General features: G+C 39.5%; 1 protein-coding gene across 6 annotated transcripts in view; it reads right to left on the bottom strand.

Annotated features, from left to right (window-relative positions):
- The window catches only part of PLAGL1 (PLAG1 like zinc finger 1), a 109,274-nt gene that overhangs the window by 24,300 nt on the left and 58,856 nt on the right, over window positions 1-26,118 (bottom strand). For 2 of the 6 annotated variants that reach the window (XM_032338020.1, XM_032338019.1), the window contains exons 2-3: window positions 24,021-24,057; window positions 6,217-6,290 (exon numbers count right to left, since the gene is read on the bottom strand). In XM_032338020.1, the coding sequence (XP_032193911.1) occupies window positions 6,217-6,273 (57 nt within the window). In that variant the 5' untranslated portion in view covers window positions 6,274-6,290; window positions 24,021-24,057. Of the gene's footprint in view, window positions 1-2,593; window positions 2,626-6,216; window positions 6,291-24,020; window positions 24,058-26,118 lie in introns of those variants that run through there. The other 4 variants (XM_032338022.1, XM_032338021.1, XM_032338025.1 and 1 more) reach the window with 3 other exon arrangements.

The raw sequence follows: 26,118 nt of genomic DNA, 5'->3' as shown, positions 1-26,118 counted from the left end.
GCACTGTGCAACAGTGTAGCCAAGCAGAGAAGAGAGGGGGAAAAGAACACATCTAAGTTTGACAGGACGCTCTTTGCACACTGCATTTCAGGTTAGAACTCAGATTTTCAGAATCAGAAGAAAAGGTTTTAATCTTTCAAATGTAAACATATACAAATATGTACACATATATGTGTATATATATGTGTGTGTGTGTACGTGTGTGTATATAATCTTTGTTATATACATATATAGGTGTTATAGGGTCATTTTTGCCATACACATATATGGATATGTATATCCACATATAAATATATATGAATATATATATATATGACAAAAATGACCCTATAACATTAAACACTCCTAAATACACGTATTTCTGAGCTCCAGAGTAGCAAGAAAAGTCACATTTTTCTAGGAATGAGGATTGGCACACAGTAAACAGATTAGAGTTAATTGTTTAAGAGGGAGAATTTGCAGGGGAATGATCTGTTTGTGTTTGCTCATTCACTGATGACAAACAGCGAAATCTCCTAAATCTAGAGCATATGGTTTCTAGAATGCATCTTTTCGGACACAGTCCGTCTTTCAAGGCAACTGCTTCTGAGGGCCACATTTAAGAATATATCCTTTTCTCTTTGAAGGTACTGCTTCAGCTGCCTGCTGGGCATGCACCGAAACCCAAATTAAACAAAGGGATTTCCCTCCAGCTTCAGCTCATTCACTTCTGGCTACTCCTGAGTTTTCTTAAGTCAATTCTTCAAACTGACTTTTTTATTTCTAATGATCTGAGTGGGAAAGAGTTGGGCAAGCTCCACATGCTGGGATTTCTTCCTCCTCTAGCTTGAAGATGGGTAAGATTTGTGTTTGAAAAGCTTTTCAAATGAGTTTTTTAATTTATTCTATTTTCTGAAGACTGTAATTCCAGACGGAAAGGAGCCCACTAGATACAGGAGATAACAGACACCCCGCTCTTACTTTGCTGAGTAAACAATGAGATTATTCCCCTGAAGTAGAGACTTTAAGTGGGATATTCACATTTATCTCAAAACAACAAAGTCAGTTTAAAGAGGTCACGGAGGAGTGAGCTGCAAAGGGTCCCTCAAAAATTGAATACCTGTGCAGGCCTGACAGCTGGCCATCTACCTTCACACACGATCGCTGGGGACCCCACTTGTGACTCAGGCTTTCAACTCCTCCTTGAAATCAGAGGCCTCCCCAAGCTCCATTTTCAATCCTGAACTTTCTTGCAAATTCCAGATGAATCCAGCTGCCACCTCTCTTCCTGGATCTCTCACAGCCCTGAAAATCGCCTCTTCTAAAGCACGGGCCCCTCCAGCAATACCAGTTTTAGCTACTGGCTCCACTAGGTACCAGTTGCTAATATATCCTGGATGCTCACAGGTTGTGGCCATTTTAATCACTTAACACACCCTTAACAACCATATGAGTAGGTGCTATTAGCCCCATTTTACTGATGGAGAAACTGAGGCTTAGAAGTACTCTGCCCGTGGGCATGTGACCAGCAGGCAGTGGAGTTGGCATCCAGAGCCCCTGGTGGGAGCGGCCATGTTACCAATAGGGCAATCTCTCCACTGTGTCACTCCCCAGACTCTCCCAAGTCAGAAACTCTGGGGTCACACTAGATTTTCCTCACTGACTCAGCTATACGGATTCTGCGAGTGTACCCGCCCCCTCTTTCCGTAACTTCCGTAGTCACCACTGTTTGGGCATAAACAAAACATATTGCCTTCTTCACACCCTCCACATCAGCACGGCAAGACAACTCTGGAATTCTGCTCCATTTGTCCTCCCAACAGCTTCTCTTTCTAGCTCGTTTAAAACAGGAGGCAGGCTTTGTCATTCCTTATGTTTGAGCCCAGATGACCACGGAGACAGTCTGTCCTTGTTAACCTCTAAACCCCATGAGGAGATTTTGTCCAACCCCCAAGATGGAAGAAAGAGAGGGTGCCCACGAAGGGGAGAGAAAGCACCTCTCCGGCCCTTGCACAGCTCTCTCTCCCAGGACAGTGGGCAGAGCCCTTGGGGAGGACAGGGAGTGGGCCGTGCTCTGGGAAACCCACACCCAGGGCGAGGTTTTCAACCTCCACTCGGGTCCTGAGGCCGAGAGCTGCAGAGCCCAGTGCTGGGACACACAGAAGGGCCAAGCCAGACCCTCACCTGGCAGGTGCCATGGAAATCTCTGGGTTTAAGGTCATACCCCATGAGGGAAAGGGAGAGAGATGAAATGAAATTTCCCTGTAGGTTAGCAGAATGGAGGCTAGACTCTGAATCAGTCACAGGGAATAAAAAAGGAAGACTTCCTGCATACTTGAAGTTGTGTGGTGAGGTTCAGACTTGGGGGGGGGGGTTGGTTCTGGAAGGTGCCAAGAACCTTAGCCTCCTACTCCATATGCATCTGTGCTACTGGCCAGGCTCAACTGCTACAACTGGTGCCAGACTGTTTTTCAAAAAAGGCCATCCCCTGTTGCAGAGAGGAGTGCGTCTATGCAGAGGCTCTGGTGACCTGGGGGCAGTCCTGTGCTCACAGCCCTGGGGCAGAGAGAGGAGGAAGGAAGGAAACCCACACAGATGTGGAGAGTTTACTCACAAGATTAACTCCTCTGATTCCTATGCAAACACCTAGAAAGGGAGAAACAGAGAAAGCTGTCTTTAGGGCCTTTATCTTAGACTGTGAGTTGCTTAAAAACCAAAAAAAGTAAGGATGTCGACCAGGACGAGGAGAGAGGGAGGCCAGTGCAGCTGGGCTCAGACAGGACACTCCTCTTCCCAAGCCTGGCCGGGACTCCGGGGCAGGGAGCTGGACAGCGAGAGGGTCAGCTCATTTCCATGTGAAGGAAATGAGAGTGTGCAGCAAACTGACAAGCTCGGGGAAGAGGAGAGTCCTACGCTAGGAGAGAGGATGTGAGTCCTTCACGTGACAAATTTGTTCAGTCAAAGATGTTGCAGTAACGGGAGGTCCTTGTGGCACCAAATGAAACAATGAAGAGGGGCTCATACTTTGAGGCCAGTCACACATACTCAAAACCAGCCCCATTTCAGTCCTGTGGCTAACTATTGGAGGCCTTCGGAAGAGACTTCCAAAAGCCCTGAGGAAAACTGGACAGGGATCCAGACGAGCTCGGCTCTCCCAGCCATCCTGCAGAGATCAGAATGTTCAGAACAGCGAGCCCTGGCCGGAAGAGCTTCAGATGGACAAGAATCAGCAACCAGGGAATCCCCTTCTCCTGCCACCCAGGCACCGAGTCTGCCCAGCAATGGGGCACATCTGGTGGGAAGATGGAACTGGGAGAGGAGGCTTTCCCTGAGGAGCAGGTGCCCTGTCACAGAGGCAGAGCGGGCCAATGCAGTGCCCTCTCCCTGCTTTGGTTGTTGGGAAGATGAGTATTTCGTAGGAAACTGGACCTGAGAAGAGAACTCACGGGCAGTGAACGTGGAGGCGAGGGTGTGTTGGGCAAGCAGGCCAGGGTTTGGGAAAGCAAAGCAACCACAGCGTAGAACCACTCTGGCCTCATAAGGATCTGGCCTCTGTTGACACTTGCTTCCCTTCTGATGCCAGATAGGTGAGGTATAGAAGTGAAGAGAGAAGCAAGCAGCTCATGAACATTCGCATGGCCTGTCCCCAATCTCTGTCACCCAACACGGGCACCACGTGCAGGAGACTACTTTCCAGGCTGTGGTGCCTAAAAATTTTCTAGGACAAGTGTGCAGAGGTGTGCTGGAGGATGAGGCCAAACCCATCTTATTGGCCCAAATTCAATTTTCATGTGGCCTAACTTAAACCTGAGACTGGCTGGTGAGTAAGGAGCTTGAATCTGTGAGGTCAGAGCAGAGGGCTTTCTACAGACTGGACCCTGAGGTCCAGTTGGACTCCTCAGGGTCTTTCTGGAGTGGTTCCCTTTCCTTCTTATCACAGTGCTGCTGTCAGAGGGATTCTTGTAACATGCAAATATGCCCCTGTTCCTTGGTTCTTGGGGATTTCTCCACCTTCCTATTAGTTTCTGCCAGTGGCAAGCAAGAGTCCTGACTCATCAGAAGCACCAAACGTTTGCCATCAGGAGACAATGTGCTCAGGTTTATGTTACAGAGGAGACCTCAGACAGCAGACATAAGGGCTATGCTCCCAGACTGATCCAGTGTGTATTTTAGAATCAGTATGATCATAATTACTTTGGGGGGGGGGGAACAACCCAAAAAAAGTGCACAAAAAGAATAAATGAAGTAACTGTGCCCTGAAGTTTGTTCATAAAATGAACTGTTTGCAGGGAGTTCTCAATCTTCCCTGAGCCAGAGCTCACCACACTCTCACGGTGCTCTTACAGAGTTGACAATACAGGGCAATGAGAACCATTTTAGGGAAACAACATAAAACAATGATCATCTTAATGTGGTTCTAATTTACATGTTGATTGTGAGTGTATCTGTTTTATGAATCACTTTTAATTCCTGCGCTCAAACAAAAAGGAAAAAATTACCTTGGTAAACGCCACATAATGGATCAATTAAATGACTCCCCAAATAAAGTACACTTCATTAGAGTATAAACATGCATAGCTCCTAGTGCTATTTTAAACACGCTGGTAGAGAAGTGTGCTTGATTTACTAACTTTAACAATATTCAATACCATCCGATATGATGAAGACCCCCTTCCTGCCGTCAACTCCCTTCATCTCTAAACTGCCTTCATGTTTAGCCTTTTGTTTGTTCAGGGAGTCAGAAAATAAAGACATTTTAATGATAATTCTTACATGACAACTTTTCTTACTCAGGAGTGGTGTAAGAATGTGTCTTCCTTTGCCTTATTCCACTGTATTCCAGTGCCGTGTAACAGTATCGTGTGATAGTATCGCTGTGCTGTACATAACAAGATCATGTTTAACTAGAGAAAACGATCACGATGGTGCCTGGCACAGAATGGTCTTCCAGGTATCATAAAGTGGCCTAAAGGACGTACAGAAGTGATTCTGGTACTCTGGGATTTTGCTAAATATTTCTCTTTGAATATGATGGTTGGACTCGTTTCAGTTAGAATCATTTGGAGAACAGGAATTTAAACACCCCCCCCCCCATGTATCTAATATTCTCTTCACTCTGGTTTTCCACCTCGGGCAGCCGTGAATAACCTTCTAGAAGTCAGCCCCCAGAGCAAAGTAAGTTGGGACGTGACTTATCTAGTGAAAGGCTTAGGGGAAAAAAATTTCAAGTGTAAGATGTAATATAAGAAAACTTACACAGAACACTGGAATAAAAAAAAAAAATGGCATATTACAGTCAAGGACATTTTGTAAAAAAGAAAAAAAAAAAAGCGTGGAGAGAGGCCAAGAATTAAGGTTAAGCAACCGTTAGCACTGAAGGTCCAAATCCAGGGGAGGGTGGCGTGAGGTGAGGAAGGCACGGGCTTCTTAAACAGAGAACTAATACATGTTACAGGGCAAAAAAACATCAACATGTTGGATACGAAATTTAAGGCTGGAATTAGAGGTTGCTATTTTGAAATAGGTGGTTAAAACAAATTATAATCTCCATATGTATGGTGGAAAATGATCATAAATAAAAAATTCTGATAAATATGGAGTATCCTGCCAACCATAAGTCCTCTCAGATAAACACTGGATTTAGAGGCCCACTTTTTCCCCATTTCATAACTTTCAGAGATTTGGACAGAAGAGATGAAAACTGAGAATCACCTTATATTATGGTCTTACGAGGATGGTTTAGAAACTGAACTATAACATATCTAGCAGACTCACTATGATTCTAAATGGAGGATAACGCTCCCAAATTTTCCCTTAGTATTTTATCTGTTTTTCAGGATCATTTTAAAACATCTTTTTAAAATGTAAGAGAGGGAGCTCATAAATTTCCAGTAAACAAGTCATGCTAAATAAAAATCAGCTGTATAATAATCCCTTATTTCTAAATGAAAATAAATATCAATGACAGTTCTTCACATATTCTCTTGATTTTTTCTAAAGAGTGAAAAACAGGCTTTTCTATCCCTCAACCCTATTTTTCCTTCAAAGCCTGAAGTTCCTCAAATGAAGATTCTCTGAGAGCGAGCATTTTCTGGAACATAACCCCCTCTACTGTGGGAAAGGTGGAAGGCTTTGGTGTGTGCCAAACCAGAGGAGAGAACAAGAATACAGACTCACGCCTGAGTGCAGGAGAGCAGACGGGGCAGAAGTCTGCTGGCTCGGCAGAGACATACTTACCTTTGTCAGTCTGAGGTACAGAGGACTGTTCGATGTGACGTGAAACAGAGGCCACATCAGACGTGAAAGCAACCCTAGAGCGAGGGGGGAAAGAATCAAAAGGTTAAAAAAAAAAAAAAAGGCACTGAGAAAAACCACATCCCTGCTCTGTAAGAGACACTGATATACAGAATATGAGTTCAGGAATGCCAAGATCAAAAAGTTCTCCCCGTCAACATGCCCTAGCGCCATATCCCTACATTCCAGAGACCCGCCTTCAAGTTCTGGCGGCAGTCGTCCTTTGAGAGGGGCTGGGCAGTGGTGTGGGGAAGGGCATGGGCCTCCGTGTCCGAAGGCCGACATTCCCAGGTGCCCCTGGAGCCACTCAGAAACCTCACACAATCTGTTCGGTCTCCCTCGGCCTCAGCTTCCCGCCTGTCACATGAAGACAACAATCGTACCTAAGGCCCAGGAGTCTTTCGAGGATTAAATAAATTACTTTGAGTAAAGGGCTTTGCTCGGGTATCTGGGAAGCAAGGAGCCCTTGTGGGTTTGCAATTATTTTCCAGAGACCCCAGTTCAAGTACAAATACCTCACAGCCTCAGGCAGAAATCAGGTGACTATCAGAATCTTTTAAAAAGTGTCAAACACGAACACTATCCTTTGGGAAAGGGAAACCAGTCCCTGAGCAGGGTTGAAGGTGAAGTGGGGGTGGGGGGGGAGATTCTAAGGAGCAAGAAAGGATTATTCAAAGGCCCCAAACACACACAGGCAAACAAAAACCAAACACACAACCAAAAAACCAAAACAAACAAAACTCGCTTCACTCCTGTTCCCCAACCCCCACCAAAGACAAGGCTACTGTGAGAAAAGAGGTCTGAGGCAGAACTTGTTGACAGTAAGCACACCCAATGAAGGTAATTTTAAATCTGTATTTCAGAACAGTCTTTCCTGTAATTCAATCTAATGAATAAGGAGGATGTTTCCCTTGCAATGACTAGATAAGCCTGTAGTAGGGCTGCTTTTTTTGCTCCGTCTGGATGGACGGGAAGCCATCTGAGAGGGAAGTATCTGGTGTCTTTTTACTAGGAAGTTTGATGATGGAGATAAACACACAACGCAAACACAAACATGTATATGTTGATTCCCAGGCCTGTTGTGAAGGTCTGACTCTCAAACCTTTTGAAATGATTCTTCTTGGGGACTCTAGCAGTCTTCGGTCCTGAGACGAGGCTTTTTTTTACAGAGGATCATGGAGCTGGAGTTATCTGATTCAACAGGCATAGCAAGAATACAGCTTTTTAACCGAAGTTACTTCCTTGGCCTGTATGTAGTTCCTTCTATCAATCGAGACAAAGATATGCCTCGCTGAGAAAATGAAAAAGTGTAGTTTGATTTCCTACACTTCCTTCCACCCTTTACCCCTCCCTACTTCGGTATGATGTCACATGAAATTACTTCCAGAAACGGAGAGTAGAGCAGCCAAATCATAAAACCTAAGTGCTATGCTTACTGCCTTCTTATCTGCAAGTTAATACTTATGGGGGTGAGAGTCTATCGATGATCAAGGCCATGGTAATTTTCCTATTTCATAAGAAATCTGAAATCTCAGCAGAATCGCAAACTGCTGAATGTACCACATTTGTATGACCCACACAAACACCCCAATCCTATACAAGATTCCTACCAAAGCTCACGCACTTGTAAACCTGTATTTTATACCCCACCCTTACCTTCAATCAAAAACAGACAACCAAACAGATTTCTTTAAAAATAATCTTGGTGGTAAAAACAAAAATATCACGAAGGGTAAAATATTAGCCAGTTACTGTACCTCTGTGCTTCCTTACCCCCTTTACTAAAATTTTCCATTATGATTTTAAGATGTTGTTTCCCAAAGAATGTTGACAACTATTTCCCACTTAAAGCTGTGGTTTAAAAAGAAATAGGCTTTAACTTGCAAATAGCCCCAAACTGGGCTTGTTCTAGGGTCCTGTAAAATCATAGTAGTTCGTCCTTTAGATTCAAAATTTCCCTTCTTTTCACTGGCAAGTGAAGGTGTTTGCTTCTTTTGATAAGGGGCTCATGGCAGTGGTAAATCTGGTTAAAGAAATTGTCAAAGGGTGTTTTGTTTTGCATTATTTAACACTACATCATAGAAATAAATCACGAAAATGGATGCTTTCTCCATCACAATCACTAATTCTGGCCCAGTGAAAGTCCACAGAACTCTAAATATAAAGCTTTTCTCGTCTAGCTGGAAATATCTAAACACTGTGTTGAGATTTAATTTTAGGAAAGAATATTGGAGAACAGAGCTTAGATTTTAAAAGGACAATGCTATCCACTTTTTTATGCCTCCTGTTCAGAGGCTGATGGGCTGCTCAACAAACTTGCCAAATAAAAAAAAAAATGTTTAATAATTCTCCATAAAGAATAGATTTTAAAAAGCTATAGCACCAATCAGGTAACAATAGATCAATCAGGTTTTCCTAAAATGTAGTATTTGCAGTTGAAGCCTGGATAAGTAATTACATTCAAAGTAATGTACAGGGAGCTATCAATCCCCATTCATGCTGCTCGCATTCACCGAGCCAGGAGCTTTGCTGGGCTTGGAGATATAAAAATGAATCCGCCACAGCTGCTTTACTTCCAGCTAAAAGAATACACCTAAACAAAGAGCTACAGGGCAGTGTGTTAAGTGCTATAATAGAGGTGTGCACAAAGGGCTTGGGGCCAAAGGAAGAAGCTATAAATTCTTCCTGGGAAATCAAGCAAGTGAGGGGTGATGTTTCCTTGCGATAAACTCAAGACTTTTTCCTTACTATGTTCTCAAAAGTAAGTTAGTAATTTTAAGATTTATGAACTGTGTTAATGTCAAGTGCTATACTGGTCTCTTTGCCAGTTTCATTTACGCTTGGCATAGCCTTCAGTTACGACATCCCAAGAATATAAGTTTTTAAAAATAAACATATTACAATATTCCCATACAACACACGCTATCCAGAGCGGCAGGAAGAGCTCCCATGAGTGAAATTCAGATACAATGTTCAAAGATGTTTTGAAACATAAATGAGTGACATTCTTGACACTTAGTAAAGTTACATTAATAATGCTTACTTTAAGTATCAATTTTTTCCTTTTTCTTCTTAATGCAAAAATAAAAGAATCACTTGATTATATCATGGTTCATATTTGTCTTTCTCTACTTCTGTGTTTAAAATAGAAGGAGGGTGTTGAATCAACTTCTACTTAGCATCATTTATTATGCATACCATATTCCTACTTATAACACAGTTGTGACAGAACCTCCATTGTTCATTACACACTAGCCCCAAACTTGAGTCATTCTAATGTAAGCATGAGAAACCACCGTCTCCTTTGGGGTGAATTTCCAAATTCCTCTGTGTTAAATTGAGGTCTAATTTTCCCTGTGCCTGGTTTTCACAAGAAGGCCCATTCCACCCCATGTGCTCCTTTTCAGCTGTCAATAAACAGAGGCAGTGAATTCCCCCACAGCTTCACAAAGCTAGTTAGGCAGAGCCATTCATTCCTTCAGGAAAACAGGGCATTGATTTCAGCGAGTTCCCAGGGAGCAGCTGCAACAAAGAGATCAAAGGCCCACCTCTCTTTCCCTCCACTGCTTCCATCAGGCCGGGCCCAGACAAACAGGCACAGGTTTCCTTGAGACAAGGAGAGGGCCCGGCAGACCACCTCATGGTTCCATTCAAATTCATCCGTTTCCTACATTCCAGGGACAGTCCAGAATGCTAACCATGACAAACCAGCACAATCGGCCGGCATAATATACTGCTCGCTAGTTCATCCAAGGTCAGAGGGAGAAAACAAGCACCCAGGGAAGTCCTCCACTTCTAGGGCCTGCTGGGCCTCAATGGCCCCCTGACATTCCATAAATAAACTTCCCCGGCTCACTCTCCCTTTCTTTTTGCGTCCTGCAATCCCGGGAGCAATGGTCTCACTTAATCTGCAATTTCTTTCGTGTCACCGTACCCAAACGCTCGGGACACTTTCTTCTCAACCCTGATAGTTCTAATGATGATAGGAGCATGGCGATGGGGGCAGCCCTTCTCCGTTCTCAGCCGGCACACTACCACCACAGGATGAATTTACGGAGGCAATTGCTAGGGCTTCCTTCAAGGCTTGATCTCCAGGGAAGGCCACACAAACTGGAGTCAATTCTCGTAGATTCTGTTTGGGGAACAAAAATGTCCACGGAGATAGGACTGTCCGCTTTTGCTGTGAGCCAGGTAATCACCCAAACTGGCAATCCAGACCCCTAACTGACAGTCTGTGCCTGAATGAGCTGTGTGAGCTCTGTGGGAGTGAGGAGGGTTAGCGGGGGGAGGGGCGCACCAGGGGCTAGGAAAGAAGATGGATTCTCCAGACCGGTTACCTACGCTGAACGGATCTGACCAAAAGGTTTCTAAGGTCTCCCCAGAATTCTGAGCTGCTTCTTTCACACAACCTTCAAGAACGCCTGTAAGAAACTGTGTTTATTTTATTGTGCTCCATTCACTTCTGTCACTAATCCTGAGGAAATATGGGAGTGGATGGGTTAAATTTGAAAATTCCTAAACCAAAAAGAAAATAAACAATATTGGAATGAAAGGTATGGAGAATTCATTCTTTGACACAGAACACAACCTTCCCACGTGCCCATCTTACGAGCTTCAGTACGACCTGGGGGATCCATTCACTGATTATTCACTCGACTGCCAAAGATGCCATTTTGTACACGGTACCAAACAGCCCTCAAGGAGAAGACTTTCACTTATTCTCAAGTCTGAACAGAAATGAGCTTAGAAAATACAGAAGTCTATATGGCATGGGAAAGGTAGCTTCCCAGTAGACACAGTGTGACAGTTATATTAGGAGCCTCAAAGCTGACTCTGGCACTGATCCACTTTGGACCTCTCTGTCTTTCTACTCTTCCAAAATGGAGACAGAAATATCTGTCAAGAATTCCTTTACAAGGTATTGTGAAATAACCATTCCTCAAAAACAAAGTATCTCATCGAAGAACGCTAGGCTTAGGAGTAGAACTTCCTTACATAATAGATGACTCTAATTCAACAGAGCTGCTCTGGAAACTCACTAGTTTCTATAAATCAAACCATTTTTTAAAAGCACTCAGAAAATTTACTACTTAAGGAAAGGCTATGGCAAATAATGAAATACACTCATCAATTCATTTATATACTCATTTGAATTTATATTCAAAAGCATTTATTCATTTATTTGTGGGGTTTTTAAAAAGATTTTAGTTATTTGTTAGAGAGAGTGAGTGAGAGTGCGCACAAGCAGGGGGAGCAGCAGGTAGAGAGAGAAGCAGGCTCCCCTCTGAGCAGGGACCCCGATGCAGGACTCAATCCCACAACCCTGGAATCATGACCTGAGCTGAAGGCTGATGTTTAACCAACTGAGCCACCCAAGTGTTCCTTTCAAAACCATTTAAAGCCCTGAAAAACATCAATTTCATCTTCACCACAACCACCTCAGATAGGTGGTTTTACTAGTTTCTATTTTTGAATGAGGAAAACAGACTTGAGAAGGGTAATAAACTGATTTGCCAAAGTCACAGAACTCATAAGCAGCAGAGCCCCTACTGTAAGTATTCTGTTTCTCAACCCCATGCAGAACCTAGCTACCATGTGTGCATATAATCATTCACTGACGGCTTTCACCGTGACTCTATTAAACAGTCTACCTCTAAGCCCAGCACACTGCTCCACTCATCCAAAGACGCAGTGCTTGCATAAGGAGGCTGGTGTTAGATCGATGCTGAAATTTTAGTGTCACCTTCTAGTAATTTTGTAAATTAAGCTAGTAATGATATTTTCAGACTCTCAGTTTCCTCATCTACAAAGGAGGAATAGTATCTTCCCAGATAGGATTTGGGAAGGATTAAATCAGATAATTTGTATAAAGCCCCTAAAGCAATGTTAGCAAATTAATAAATACCTAGTCGTGGCAACTATTATCATTGGTGTTGAAAATCAAACCTACATGAAACTCGTTAAAAAGGGAAAAACAGGTTTCTTTTTAAAAATAAAGACATCAGATGTAACTTTCAGCCTCTGGATTACACAGTTCTCTCGAGCACTAAAAATCTACCACTCGGGTCTAATATCGGAAGGTGGCCAACTGATAAGCCCAGATCAAACCGTCATAAAAGATACGCTACTTCCCAAAATAGAAACACTGACTAAACTGTCTTTCTTGAAAAGATGTCTGAGGAAACTCCCTGGTTTTTATAAAGCAGCAATGTGGTTTCTCTGTCCCATCAGCTTTGCTTCTTGCCATTTAACTGCTTAGAGTAGGAATGTACGTCTGCTAGGCAGAAATTCACAGACAGTTGCCACATGAAAAGAAAAAATGCATGATAGGAATATTTTGTTGCATGGAGCTAGTGCTTCAAAGTTTTCAAAGATTACGTATGTTATCTCATTTGACCCTCATACTACTCACTAGAAGAAAACAGATGAACGTTTTAGCACAAAGACGGCCGATCATAAACAGCAAACTTTTTTTTTTTCCTGGTCTCATTTTCCATAACACCCTATCAATAGTTGGTAGTATGTAGATGTTACAGTACAGAGTGTACAGATTACTGTGGGAAGACAGAGGCCACTAAGTCTGGGAAAGCCAGAGAAGGCTTTGGAGAGAAGGTGACATATACCCAAGCTTTGACCTAGTACAAAATCACGTCTAGTGATTGTCCCTAAGCTTGATGCAATTTTCTCTGAACTATGTCTTCCAGTGGTTTACTTCTCATGCACTGTTTCTGCTGATTTGCAAACTTAAATAGATTACCCCCTTAAAAAAACTCAAAAAATTTTTTACCCAAGGCTTTGATATTAAAAGAGGGAGAGAGTTGAGGTTACTGTTGTTTGACTAAACACCACTTACAGCTCCTTCTAATTCTACAGTTCTGTGATTTTAAATTACTGCTCATTCTTATACTATATTACATACTATATAATACATCAGCTTAAAAGTGTATGTTAATCTATAGTCTATTAACATTGAAAAAAAGTGGTTTTTTTCCTTCACTACCGTTTATCTCAGAAGTTAATCGTTGAGGGTACCTGGGTAGCTCAGTGGGTTAAAGCCTCTGCCTTCGGCTCAGGTCATGATCCCAAGGTCCTGGGATTGAGCCCTGCATGGGCTCTCTGCTCGGCAGGGAGCCTCCTTCCCCCACCCCCCGCCTGCCTCTCTGCCTACTTGTGATTTCTGTCTCTCAAATAAATAATTAAAATCTTTTTGAAAAAAATTTTTAAAAAGAAGTTAATCATTGGGAAGAACCCTTAGAAATATTTAAGGGAGGGGTGTGTGGCTGGCTCAGTTGGTAGAGCATGTGACTCTTGATCTTGGTTTCGTGAACTGAAGCCCCACCTTGGATATAGAGATTACTTAAAGAAAAACAAAACAAAACAAAACAAAAAACACTAAAGAATATCTAAGGGAACATGCTAAAGAAATTCATCACTAAAGAAATTCAGCCCACAGCAGGGCAAGTCTGATGGCTATTTCCTTCCGATGAAGGGCTAAGAGTTGCCTTTTCATAACCATCTATATTATCTTCTCCAACATGAAATAAACACGTTTTTTAACAAAAGGCATTCAGATATTTGAAGATGATTTTGACAATCCTTTACCTAGAGCTATTATTTTGAGACTGTTGCTCTCTTCCAATATAGGCACAAAGTGCTATAAATTTCCCTCGAAGCCCTGCTATAGTTGCATCCTAGTTATTTGGAAGTATGTTTTTATTTTCAATAAGATAACAATACTTTCTAATTTCCCTTTTCTTTTCTTTTTTTTTTTTTTTTTTTTTGGTTTTTTTTTTTTGGTCAAAGGGGTTATTTGGTAAAATTCACCAGCACAACCATTTGGGTCTGGTGGTTTTTCGTTTCTGAGGAGTTGTTCTTGTTTCTTGTTTTTGTTTTTACTACTAACTTGATTTAATAGATAGAAGATAATTCAGGTAATCTATTTCTCCTTGAGACAGTTTTAGTAGTTTGTATGTTATCTTTCTAGACATTGTTTCATTTTATCTGTTATCAAATTTGTGAGCAGAGACTGACTGTAGCATTCCCTTAATCACCCTATAATACCCATGAGATCAGTAGTTACGAGCCCTCTTTCATTCCTGACATTGGTAATTTATGCCTTCTGTTTTCTTTGGTTAAATTGGTCATGATGAGTCCTTGATGAGTTTACCATTTTATCATTATGAAAGAACAATCTTTATACCTGGCAATATTTTTTGCTCCAATTTCTACTTCCAGTTACTCCAAGTTTAAAAATAATTAGTACTAAAATTCACATTGCTTTCCATCCCTTACCTTATAACCTAATTGTCCTTTGGTATATGAAGTGCATCTTTTTGCAGGCAGTATACAGCTAATCTATTTTCTTCTTAAAAAAAAAAAAAAATCTAAGTTGCCATTCATTGCCTTTTAACTAGAGTGCTTACATCATTTATACTTAATATGATTATTGATGCAGTTAGGTTGAAATGTACATCTTGCTATCCATTTGTTCTCCATTTCCCTTTTCCTTTTTCTCCGGCCTTCTTTGGACTATTTTTTCTTTTTATTTTTTAAAAAACATTTTATTTACTTATTTGACAGACAAGAGATCACAAGTAGGAAGAGGCAGGCAAAGGGGGAGGGAGAAGCAGGCTCCCCGCTGAGCAGACAGTCCAATGCAGGGCTCGATCCCAGGACCCTGGGATCACGACCTGAGCTGAAGGCAGAGGCTCAAGCCACTGAGCCACCCAGGCATTTCTGGACTATTTTTTCTGATTTAATTTTATCTCCTTTGGCTTATACTCTTTCTTTTGAGGTATTGGTGGTTGATTTAAGGTTTCTCATTATATTCTTAACACAAGGTAACTTCAAGGGATATTACACCTTTCACATATAGTATAAAAACTTTAGGGGTTGGGGCGCCTGGGTGGCTCAGTGGGTTAAAGCCTCTGCCTTCATCTCAGGTCATGATCCCAGGGTCCTGGGATCGAGCCTCACATCTGGCTCTCTGCTCTGTGGGGAGCCTGCTTCCTCCTCTCTCTCTGCCTGCCTCTCTGCCTACCTGTGATGTCTGTCTGTCCAATAAATAAATAAGATTTAAAAAAAACAAAAAACAAAAAACAACTTTAGGGGCACCTGGGTGGCTCAGTCAGTTAAGTATCTGCCTTCGGCTCAGGTCATAATCCCAGAGTCCTGGGATTGAGCCCTGCATCAGGTTTCTTGCTCAGAGCGGAGTTTGTTTCTCCCTCTCCCTCTGCACCCTTCACCACTGTTTGTGCGCTCTCTCATGCTCTAAATAATAAAATCTTAAAAAAAAAAAAAAAAAAACCTAATTACATTTCAATTTTTCCCATCTTGACCTTCAACTATTGTCATACATTTTATATGTTATAAACCCCAACTACATTGTTACTATTTTTGGTTAAAACAATCACCTTTTTAAAATAAGATTTAAATAAATTAAAAAAAACTTATACATTTACTCAGAACTTTACTATCTCTGGTGTTCTTTTACTTTGATCTAATATTATTATCCTTCTTCCTAATGGCTTCCTTTAACATTTCTTATAGCGTGGGTTTAATGGTGAATTCTTTCATCTTTTGTATGCCTAAAGAAGCATTTTATTACCTTTTTTGAAAGACATTTTTATTAGCTATAATTTCTAGGTTGACAGTTTTTTCTTTCACTATGTTGAAGAAGCTGCTACACTGTCTTCTCGATAGCATTGCTTTTGGTGAAAAGACTACAGTTATTCTTTGTTCTTCTAAATTTATAGTGCCCTTGTTCTCTGCTTTAGAATCTTTATTATTGGTTTTAAACTATTTGATTGTGATGTATGTTGGTATAATTTTCTTCATTTTTTGGTACTTGCTGGTATTTATTAAGCCTCTAAGATACGTGAACTTGTTGTTTCCATCAAATTTAGCAAACTTTCAGTCATTATTTCTTTAAATATTTATTCTGTTACCTTCCTCCTTTGGAGACTCCAATTATACATATATTTGGCTGACTGAAGTCCCACAGCCCATAGTGTTTTATTCTGTATAATTTCTACTGCTATATTGTCACGTTCACAAAGTCTTTCTGCAGTGTCTGGTCTGCTGCTAATCCTATCCAATTTATATTCCATTTCAGATGTTTATGTTGCCTCTAAATATTCAATTTGGACTTTTTCTTATATGCCTTTCAATATCTTTGTTTAGTAAAAATGTTTACTAAATATTAAAAAATCTGTTCACTAAATTATCTTTATTAAATATATCATCTCTGAGTCTATTTGTGTTGATTGATTTTTCTCTTCCCCATTGAATTTTCCTGTTTCTTGGGAGATCTGGTAAATTTTGATTGAATCCTAGATATTGCATACTTTACCTTGTTAGGTGCTGGATATCTTGTAGTTTTCTAAATATCCTTGAGCTTTGTTCTGGGATGAAGTTAAACTACTAGAAACAATTTGACCTTTAAACGGAGAGTCTGCAAACTGTGGTCCACAAGTCAAATTTGGTCCACAGCCTATTTCAGTAAATGAAGTTTTATTAGAATTTGGACATCTCATTCATTTACATATTGTCTATGGCTGCTTTATCACTACAGTGGCAAAGCTTAGTAGGTGCAACAGAGATCACATGACCTACAAAGTCTAAAATATTTTCTATCTTACCCTTTACAAAAAAAGTTTATGATCACTCTAATGGCTTATTTTTAGGATTTTTTGGGGGTGGGTGGGAAGAATCAGAGCTTTAGTCTAGGGGAAATTTTCCTTCCCTACTGAGGCAATACTCTTCTGACTATTCCATTTTATGCCATTTATATTAAAAAGTTTTTCTATTCTTATGGGACACATTCTTCCCTGACCTGTGATCTACATTTTCCTTTCCAGTGGTTCTTTTCTCAACCTTTGGTAGTTCTTTTATATGTGTGCACTAATCAGCACTCAGCTGAACACTCCAGGGGAATGCTCTGATGACCTCCAAAGTGTTCTTTTTGGGAGCGCCTGGGTGGCTCAGTGGGTTAAAGCCTCTGCCTTCGGCTCAGGTCATGATCCCAGGGTCCTGGGATCGAGCCCCGCATCGGGCTCTCTGCTCCGCAGAGAGCCTGCTTCCTCCCCTCTCTCTCTGCCTGTCTCTCTGCCTGCTTGTGATCTCTGTCTGTCAAATAAATAAATAAAATCTTTAAAAAAAAAAAGGTGTTCTTTTTGTGTAACTCTCTCTTCTCTAGTATACTGTCCTACAAATTTTAGCTGAAACTGCCTCCTTGAATTCCCAGCTCTATTACCTCAATTCAGTGTGACCACTGAGCTGTGTTTGGGTTCCCCTTCTTACACTGTGGTCTTGGGCACATCAACTTTTTTCCCTCTCTCAGGGTTCAATCTTATGTTATTCATTGCCCAATGTCTGAAACCTGTTTTAAATATTTTATGGCCTTTTTTTTGTTTCATTTTGGTTTTTGCTTATTTAAGACAGGAGAATTAACCCAGTTCCTGTTACTACACCATGGGTAGAAGTCACAGAAGTCCTCTCAGTATGAATTCTTTACAATTGCATTAGTGTTTTATACTTATAAGTAAGTGCTGAAAAGTCTGCATTATTTCATTTCATCCTCTCTACATCAAAATGTAGAGATTACTTGCAAGCTCAAAATATGCCAAAAGTTACTTGCTTGGGGTCACACTACAGGGCAGCCCATGTCTCTTAGTCATTTTCTCTTCCATAAAAGTATATAATTTTTCAGAATTTGGGATATATAACTAAATAATATGAGATGGTCTTCTCTAAAAAGTACACTGTAAAATAACTTATTAGTAGTACCTCAATTATAATATTGAGCAATATAGAATTAGATTGTTACTGAATATTGCCAATGACCAGGTCTATCATCTCAATTAATCCTTATAATCCTCATAGCTATTATTATTTCAGTCTTATAAAAGACAACCTGAGGCTAAGAAAGGCTCATTAATTTGCTCATAGTCATGTACTTATTGGCATCACAGTTGGAATTCAAGCCACACTCATTCTAAAACTTGTGCTCTTCACCATGCTGTCTGCTCAACTTATAGCTCTTGAAAAGAGAGCTTTTGGAACTAAATTATGATAGAACACTCCAAATCTTCAGTAGCAAAATGACATTAGGAGCCATTTACTAAAAGTACCAAGATCTATTCACTTCTTCCTGAAGCTAATCAAACAAGCACTTAAAAAGAAAATGAGTATTCTTCAAAGAAATTTCAAACCTAGTTTTTTGCCCAGCAATACTTAGAAATATATAGATGATTGAGATTTTAGCTGCCTTTTAATCATGTCTAATCTAACTAAAGTTCTAAAATCAAGCATTCAAACCTCCTTATTGAATTATTTGGGAAAGCCTACAACTGATAAAACTCAGCTGGGCTTTAGCTCTAGCACCAGAATTTTCTTACCTCTAAGTATTGAAAACATATTCTTAAGATCTTATATTCTCTCATAACAAAGCTATACATACTAACTGTAGGAAATTCTGAAAATACACATTTCTTAATTGAATTATTCTTAGCATGTTAGATTCTCTAACATAGCCATAAGAAATGAACCCATTATCTTAAGCTTCCAATTATTTCCACTAAACACTTAATTATCATTTCTCTAACTACTTATGGAATTGCATTAATTCTAAGAGTTTTATAACTGATTTTCAGAACTGTATAGGTCTATCCATCACCTTGCCTATAAGATTTTAGTGTGGGGTACCTGGATGGCTCAGTCAATTAAGTGACTGCCTAGGGCCCAGGTCCTGATCTCAGGGTCCTGGGATCAAGCCCCACGTCGGGTTCCCCCGCTCAGCAGAGGGTCTGCTCCTCCCTTTCTTTCTCCCTGTTTTTCTCCCACTGCTCATGTTTGCACTCTTTCTCTCTCTCTCATAAATAAATAAATCCTTAAAAAAAAAAATTCAGTGTTATCTCATCCTCTAATAACTATACTTGTTACTTTTCTGTCTCACTGCCTGGCTAGATCTTATACTACCATGTTAGCAGACATCATGTTACGACTCTTGATTTTGATGGAAATGTTTGTAAGCTTTACTATTAATAAATGTACAGATGGTTCAAAATGAATGTTTTGTATCCATAATAAGTACTAGTCCTAAAAGATGACCAGAAGTGGGTGTTAAATGTTACTAAATGTCCTGTAGGACTAAAAAAAATTGTTGTACAGTGCATTTATGCATAAGATCTCCAAATACTGGATCATTTTTGTACTCTTAGGGTAAGTCCTATTTGGTCAGAGTAGATGTTTTTAAAATCTTATTTGCAGATTTTACATTTATTCTCATAACTGACAATATTTAAAAATTTTTGCATTGGCCATTACATTTTAATGAGGGTTATATAAGCCTCTTGAATATATCTATTTGATCTTTCTGAGCTGTGGAAGTCATGTAGCATGTAAATAACTATTACATGAACATTAGGAAGAATTTATCAACCTGACAGGCAAACTAGGTCAAAATAACCTTTAGTGTCTTACACACTGAAGGTTTCAAAGTTTATTTATATAGAACTTTATATAGTATTCACTTAAAATGTTCTTATTCTCCCCCGTATCTGCTCTAATATATATATATTTTAACTTTTCTGGTCACCTAGTATATGGGCAATTTTCTAAGTGTTCCAAAGGCATTATAGTATACAGCTATACCTACCTTTTGTCTAATGGTCTGTTAACAGTTAAAAGGACCCATGACAAGATAGGACGTATTTCTTTATTGCCACCACCAGTCAGAAAAATTGAAATCCAGTTGGCCTGGCTTGGACCCCATGCCCACCCCAGGACTAGAATAACAGAAGGAAAAGATACAAAGACAGCCCCAATTTGAGTCACTTACCCATCTTTGTGGTCAGGAGGCAACAAGAGAAATGCATGTTAGGCAAAGTCAGTAACTACTACACAATCCCTTTCCCCTAATCCACATCTGTCTTTCTGAATGAAACACACAAAGTTCCCTTCCTTGTGGAGTTCATCTTCAAAGGAAGGTCAGACAGACAAAATATAAATCAGACAGTGATTTAAAACTAAAGTACTGAAGAAATAAGGAGCACTAAGAAGGTAAGACAAGGAGAAATAGTGGCAATTCAAAACAGGCTGGTCAGGAAAAGCCTAAGTGTGACGACAATTTAGTAAAGATCTGAAGGAAGTAAGAAGCAAGCCTTAACAGCTTTTTGTAGCAACACTAGCTGCAAAACCCTGACTTGGAACAATGATATTGGTATGGCTAAAGCAGTGAGTGAGGGGGAGCAGTAAAAGGTTAGGTCAGAAGTAATGGGGACCCATATTAAGATGATAAACCCCTAGAAAGAGAAGCACTGGCTAGAGTCATTAGAGCAGAATAGTAACATGATCAGAGTTAAGAGTTAAATAATTTATCTGGCTGCTGTTTGGAGAATAGATTATAGGGGAGAACGTATAAAAGCAGGGAGACCAGTAAGAAGGCTACTTTAATAAAAAGCTGATGAAGGTTTGCCCCAGTATGAGAGTAGAAGAGGTAGTGAGAAGCAGTCCTCTTCTGGATATATTTAAGGTAGAGCTGATAGTATTTTCTGATAGCTAGATATGTAAAAGGCGAGAAAAAGAAGAAGTGATAGTGGTGCCAAAGAGTCTGGCCTGAGAAAATGAAGGAATAGAATTACCATTTAGAGATTAGGAAGACTAAGGAAGAAGAAAGTCTGGCTGTTAGTGGAGAGGAACCTCATTGTGGACATGTTAGGTTTGATATGCCTATCAGACATTCAGCATCTGGATATTTAAATCTGGAGTTCTGGAGGGAGGTTCATACTGGAGATATAAATTTGGTAGTTACAAGCATATATGTGAATTAAAGTCATGAAACTGAATCAGCTTGGCTAGGGAGTGAATGTAGGCAGAGAAACAGTGCAGGAACTGCCCTGGGTCACCCAGTGTTTGGAAGTCAGGTCAATGAAGAGGTATTTGCATGGAAACTGATTTAAGTGGTCATAGTAACTGGTAGGCAGCTGGGAAAGTGTGGAGACTCAGAGCACTAGGGAGGAATGTAACTGATGGGGTCAATTCTACTGATAGGTCCAGTAAGATGAGGACTGAGAACTCAGACTTGCAAGATGGAGGTCCTTGGTGACACTCGACAGTGTTGGTAGAATGGTGAGATCAAGCCTGACTGAAATGGGATCAAGATAAATTGGACAGAAAGACAGAAAAATTGTGTAAAAGGAAATGGAAATGAGATGGATTGGTAACTAGGAGGGATGGGAGTTAAATAATTATGTAAAGGAAGGGGGACATCCACAAAAGCTATACCAATACCCTTGAATAGGGGAAAGGAAAGAATCTAAGAACATAAGTACAAGAATAAGCCTTAGATGAGATTCGAGTTCACCCAGGGAGGAAAGAAGAGAAGGTAGAATGTAAGTTACAGGTCCATGTAGTTAGAATGTAAGTTACAGGTCCATGTGATGATGGGTGCTTGTGGAAGTTCTCTTTTGGGCATTTCTATTTTATCAGTGAAAAAAAAAATAGGGTCATCAGGTGAAAGGGAGAATAGGAGAAGAGGAACTGGAAGTTTATAGAGAAATAGGTTTTAAACATTTTCCTAGGAATTGTCCAAGATGTAAGAACACATTAAGGGCCCCCTGAGATTAGTAATCAAAATAGTTAAAGTAAGACTAGTGAGAATGGCTAGATACTTTTCTCCAGCTGTGTTCGGCTGGGCAGCTACAAGGCATAAAAGAGATTATGTCTTTGGGATTTAGACAGCTAAGGACAACAAAGCAAGAAGAGGGATAAGAGAGGGGATAAATGGATTATTTTAACAATAGGGTAGAGGCTATTTACATTGAGTAAGGAAATGTCCAGGTGGAATTAAAAATTTGTTGGTGGGATTGGAGGCTGGTGGAGAATGGGATGCCTAAAGTCAAGATCATGGAGGGGAAACAGTTATTGCTAATGACTAAGTCCACAATATGACTATGAGAAGACTTGGCTGAAGTAGTCTGGGAAACAAAATCATTGAAAGAGAAGAAGTTAAGGCAGTGAGGAAGCAGGGTGTTGGAAGGACCTCAAGATGGCCATGAAACTACCAAAAATTAAGACACATTAGTCTTGGAGAGGAGGACAGTGAGCCAGGAGCTAAATCTTCAAGAAATGAGAGTGAAGTAGGAATTGGTAGGTGACTACAACAAGGAAGAATATGTATTTTTATCTTCAAGATAAAAAAATTGTTTTATAACTATAATAATTATTAATGCTTAATTGCATGTCAACTCTTTTAAGATACTTCAAAGTCTTTGTTATACTTCTTCTATTCTAACTCAAATGTCCTTATTTCTTTTGCCATCATTGTGAATAATGTACAAGGGATCCTGTCATTTTTACCAATTTCCTAAATTTTAAAGCTATTTCCCAAAAATACTTCAGGGAGCACCAGTCTTATGGCATATTTGATAACACTGAGGTTATGTTGGAAAATACATTTGAGAAACACCATACACCACTGGCCCTGTTAGATAATCAGTTGTTGGAAATAAATATAATTTCAACTCAGTTTTTTCCCCAAATTTACATGACCACAGGTCCCTTTCCCATGTAACATCAGTTAACATCCAAAGGAATGAGTATTCCAAGGCATATACTTTGGAGGAGACTGTACTGGAGTTGTCTTCCTAGTGGCCTCAAAACAGGTGAAACTATACCCAATTTGATTCAAACTGATTATGATACTGTCAGAGAATACAAATCCCCCAAATGTTACTTTGTAACAATATTATCCTCCACTGCTAACATGATGAAAAACAAAGCCATCTTCAGACAGTATTTCTCAGAGATGTCCTTGAAATTAGCTTAGCATATTTTAGTCCCTCATCAAAATGACAACATATAGAAATCAAAACTAATGACTGCATATTATGGTTCATAACCATACTAGGAACACAGTTTCTTTTCTAAGAAACTGGCCAAGTAAACACACTTAAAAATGTAACATGTTTTCAGTTATATAGAGAAAAATTTATTTTCTCAGGTTAAAAATGTTGGTCCAAATTTTCCTACTTCAAATGTTTCCATTTCATGGAATTAAAAAAAACCCTACCCATTATTAAAACAGGAATTCTATTTTTTTTCCCACTATACAATAAAGAAAAAGTTACAAAAGAGTAAGAGAGTTACTTCAAATGATAAAATGAGAACAAAGTTAAATTCTCCCAGTCTGGAATACTGACTACCCTCATTTCATCTAATTGTCGGATTCTCACAGGTCAATGAAGCAGAATTCATTTTATCTCACTAGTCAAACCACTTATACGAGTAGTTTTCTCCCAGGGTGTTGCGTCCTTCTTAACAGCCACAAAGATGTTCTGTGTGAAGAGCATGATATTCAACAGGATGGATGTATATACCCCAGCTCCACAGATGGCACTTTACTGCCACTAATCATAACCCTGATAGGAAGTCACTCCAAGAAAACAGATGGCACTAGCCTAAGATATGTACTCAAACTTTCTCAAAGTAACTACCACCTAATGATATCAGAAAAAGTGAAACAGACCTTAAAATAATGTAGGAATGAATCTTGGAACACCACACCAAAAACTAATGATATATTGTATGGTGACTAACATAACACAATAAAAAAAATAATGTAGGAACCAAATAATAGAGTTTTGTTCCAATTTTTGCTCCAAGTTCTCTAGAAAATTATGCTTATGTAATTAGAAAATATAAAACGTTTGGGGTGGAGAATAAAAAAAATTAAAATATCAACTTACAAATCCAATGAGAACTTATCAAGGAGTCAGAAACAACCTAAAAACAAAAACAAAAAATAAAAATCTTTAATAGTTTTATATAACAGTTGCACATGCATTTTTAAATTTTACTGCAATAACTGTTGACTTGTACAAGATTTCGAGAGAAATCTTGAGTATACTTTACTCAGTTTCCCCAATGATAACTTTTCACAAACTAAAGTAGAATGTCACAATAAGTATATTTATATTACTACAATCCACTGGTCTTTTGAAATTCCCCAATTTCTTTATGCTTGTTTGTACATGTATTTAGTCCTACAGAACTTTATACCTCATAGGCTCACATATCTATCACCATAGTCAAGATACCAAACAGTTCCATCACCACAAGGATCCCTCAATGTTGCCTTTTTATAAGGATACCCACCCCCTCCCCACTACCCCTTTTTGTCCCTAACCTCTTATACATCTATTTTAACATTAAAACAGCAAAATCCATTTGTGAGCAATATTTTTATTGCTCATTTATTTTACTCATTGGGCATAAAAGACCACTATCTAGTATATGTCAAATTATGAATAAAGAATTCCATTTTTTCTCCATTAAAGAATATATTTTAAAGGAAAAAAGTCTGAAGAGAATTTTTTTTTACTCATTGTTATCACAACAAACTATTCACTTCAAAAGTCAAAAGGTGAAAGGTAAGCTAAGCATATTGTCTGAACTCAGATTCCATATTTTCAACATACATTTTAAAAGATTTCATTCTTTTAGAGCAGTTTTAGGTTTCCAGCAAAATTGAGGGGAAGATTTTTTTTAGTTTCAAGTTCCTTTTGCTCAACTACTGGTATACAGGGAAGCAATTGATTGCCATATATTAGTCTTATATCCTATAAACTTGCTTTAATTACTTATTAGTTCCAGGTTTTTTGTCTGTCAATTCTTTTGGATTTTCTACACAGATGATCAGGTGATGTGAACAAAGATAGTTTTATTTCTTCGTTCCCAATCTGTATACTTTTTATTTTCTTATCTCATTGCATTAGCTAGAATCCCAGTACATTGTTGAAAAGGAACAATGAGAGATCATCTTGCCTTGTTTCTGAGCTTGATGAAAAAGCTTTTACTTTCTCATCATAAAGTATGATGCTAACTGTAAGTTTTTGTAGATATTCTTTATCAAGTTGAGGAAGTTTCCCTCTATATCTAGTTTACTGAGAGGTTTTTTTTTTTTTAAAGATTTTATTTATATATTTGACAGAGAGAGATCACAAGTAGGCAGAGAGGCAGGCAGAGAGAGAGAGAGGAGGAAGCAGGCTCCCCGCTGAGCAGAGAGCCCGATGCGGGACTCGATCCCAGGACCCTGAGATCATGACCTGAGCCGAAGGCAGCGGCTTAACCCACTGAGCCACCCAGGTGCCCCTTTTGTTTTGTTTTTTATCGTGAATGGGTGCTGGGTCATAGCAAATGCTTTTTCTGCATCTATTGACACAATCAGCTGATTTTTCTTCTTTAGTCTGTTGATGTGATAGATTACACTGAATTTTTTGAATGTTGAACCTACTTCATATACTTGTGATAATCCCTTTTTGGTCATGGTGTAGATTTCTTCCTATAGATTGCTGGATTTGATTTGCTAATATTTTGTGAGGATTTTTGAATCTAAGCTCCTGAGAGATACTGATTTGTAGTAGTTTTTTTTTTCATGCCTTTGCTTGGTTTTCATATTAAGGTAATGCTGGCCTTACTGAATAAGGTAGGAAGTATTCCCTCTGCTTCTATCCTCTGAAAGTGATTATAAAGAATTGGCAACATTTCTTCCATAAATGTTTGGCAGAATTCACCAGTAAACCACCTGGGCATGGTGCTTTCTGTTTTGAAAGGAAATTAACTGATATCTTTAATAGATATAGCCATAGGCATTAAGTTATTCATAGTATTTTGTTATTATTTAAATGTGCAAGGGATGTGAAATGGTATCTCTTTTGTGATATTAATAATTTGTAACCTCCACCTTTTCTCTGCCTCACTAGAGGTTTATCAATTTTATTGATCTTTCCAAAGAACCAGATTTTGGTTTCAATGCTTTTCTCTGATATCTGATCTTCAATTTCA

Source organism: Mustela erminea, chromosome 4, assembly GCF_009829155.1.
Source record: "Mustela erminea isolate mMusErm1 chromosome 4, mMusErm1.Pri, whole genome shotgun sequence".
Lineage (NCBI taxonomy): Eukaryota > Metazoa > Chordata > Mammalia > Carnivora > Mustelidae > Mustela > Mustela erminea.
Note: the sequence above shows the minus strand (reverse complement) of the source record. Positions and strands in the feature narration are given on the sequence as shown.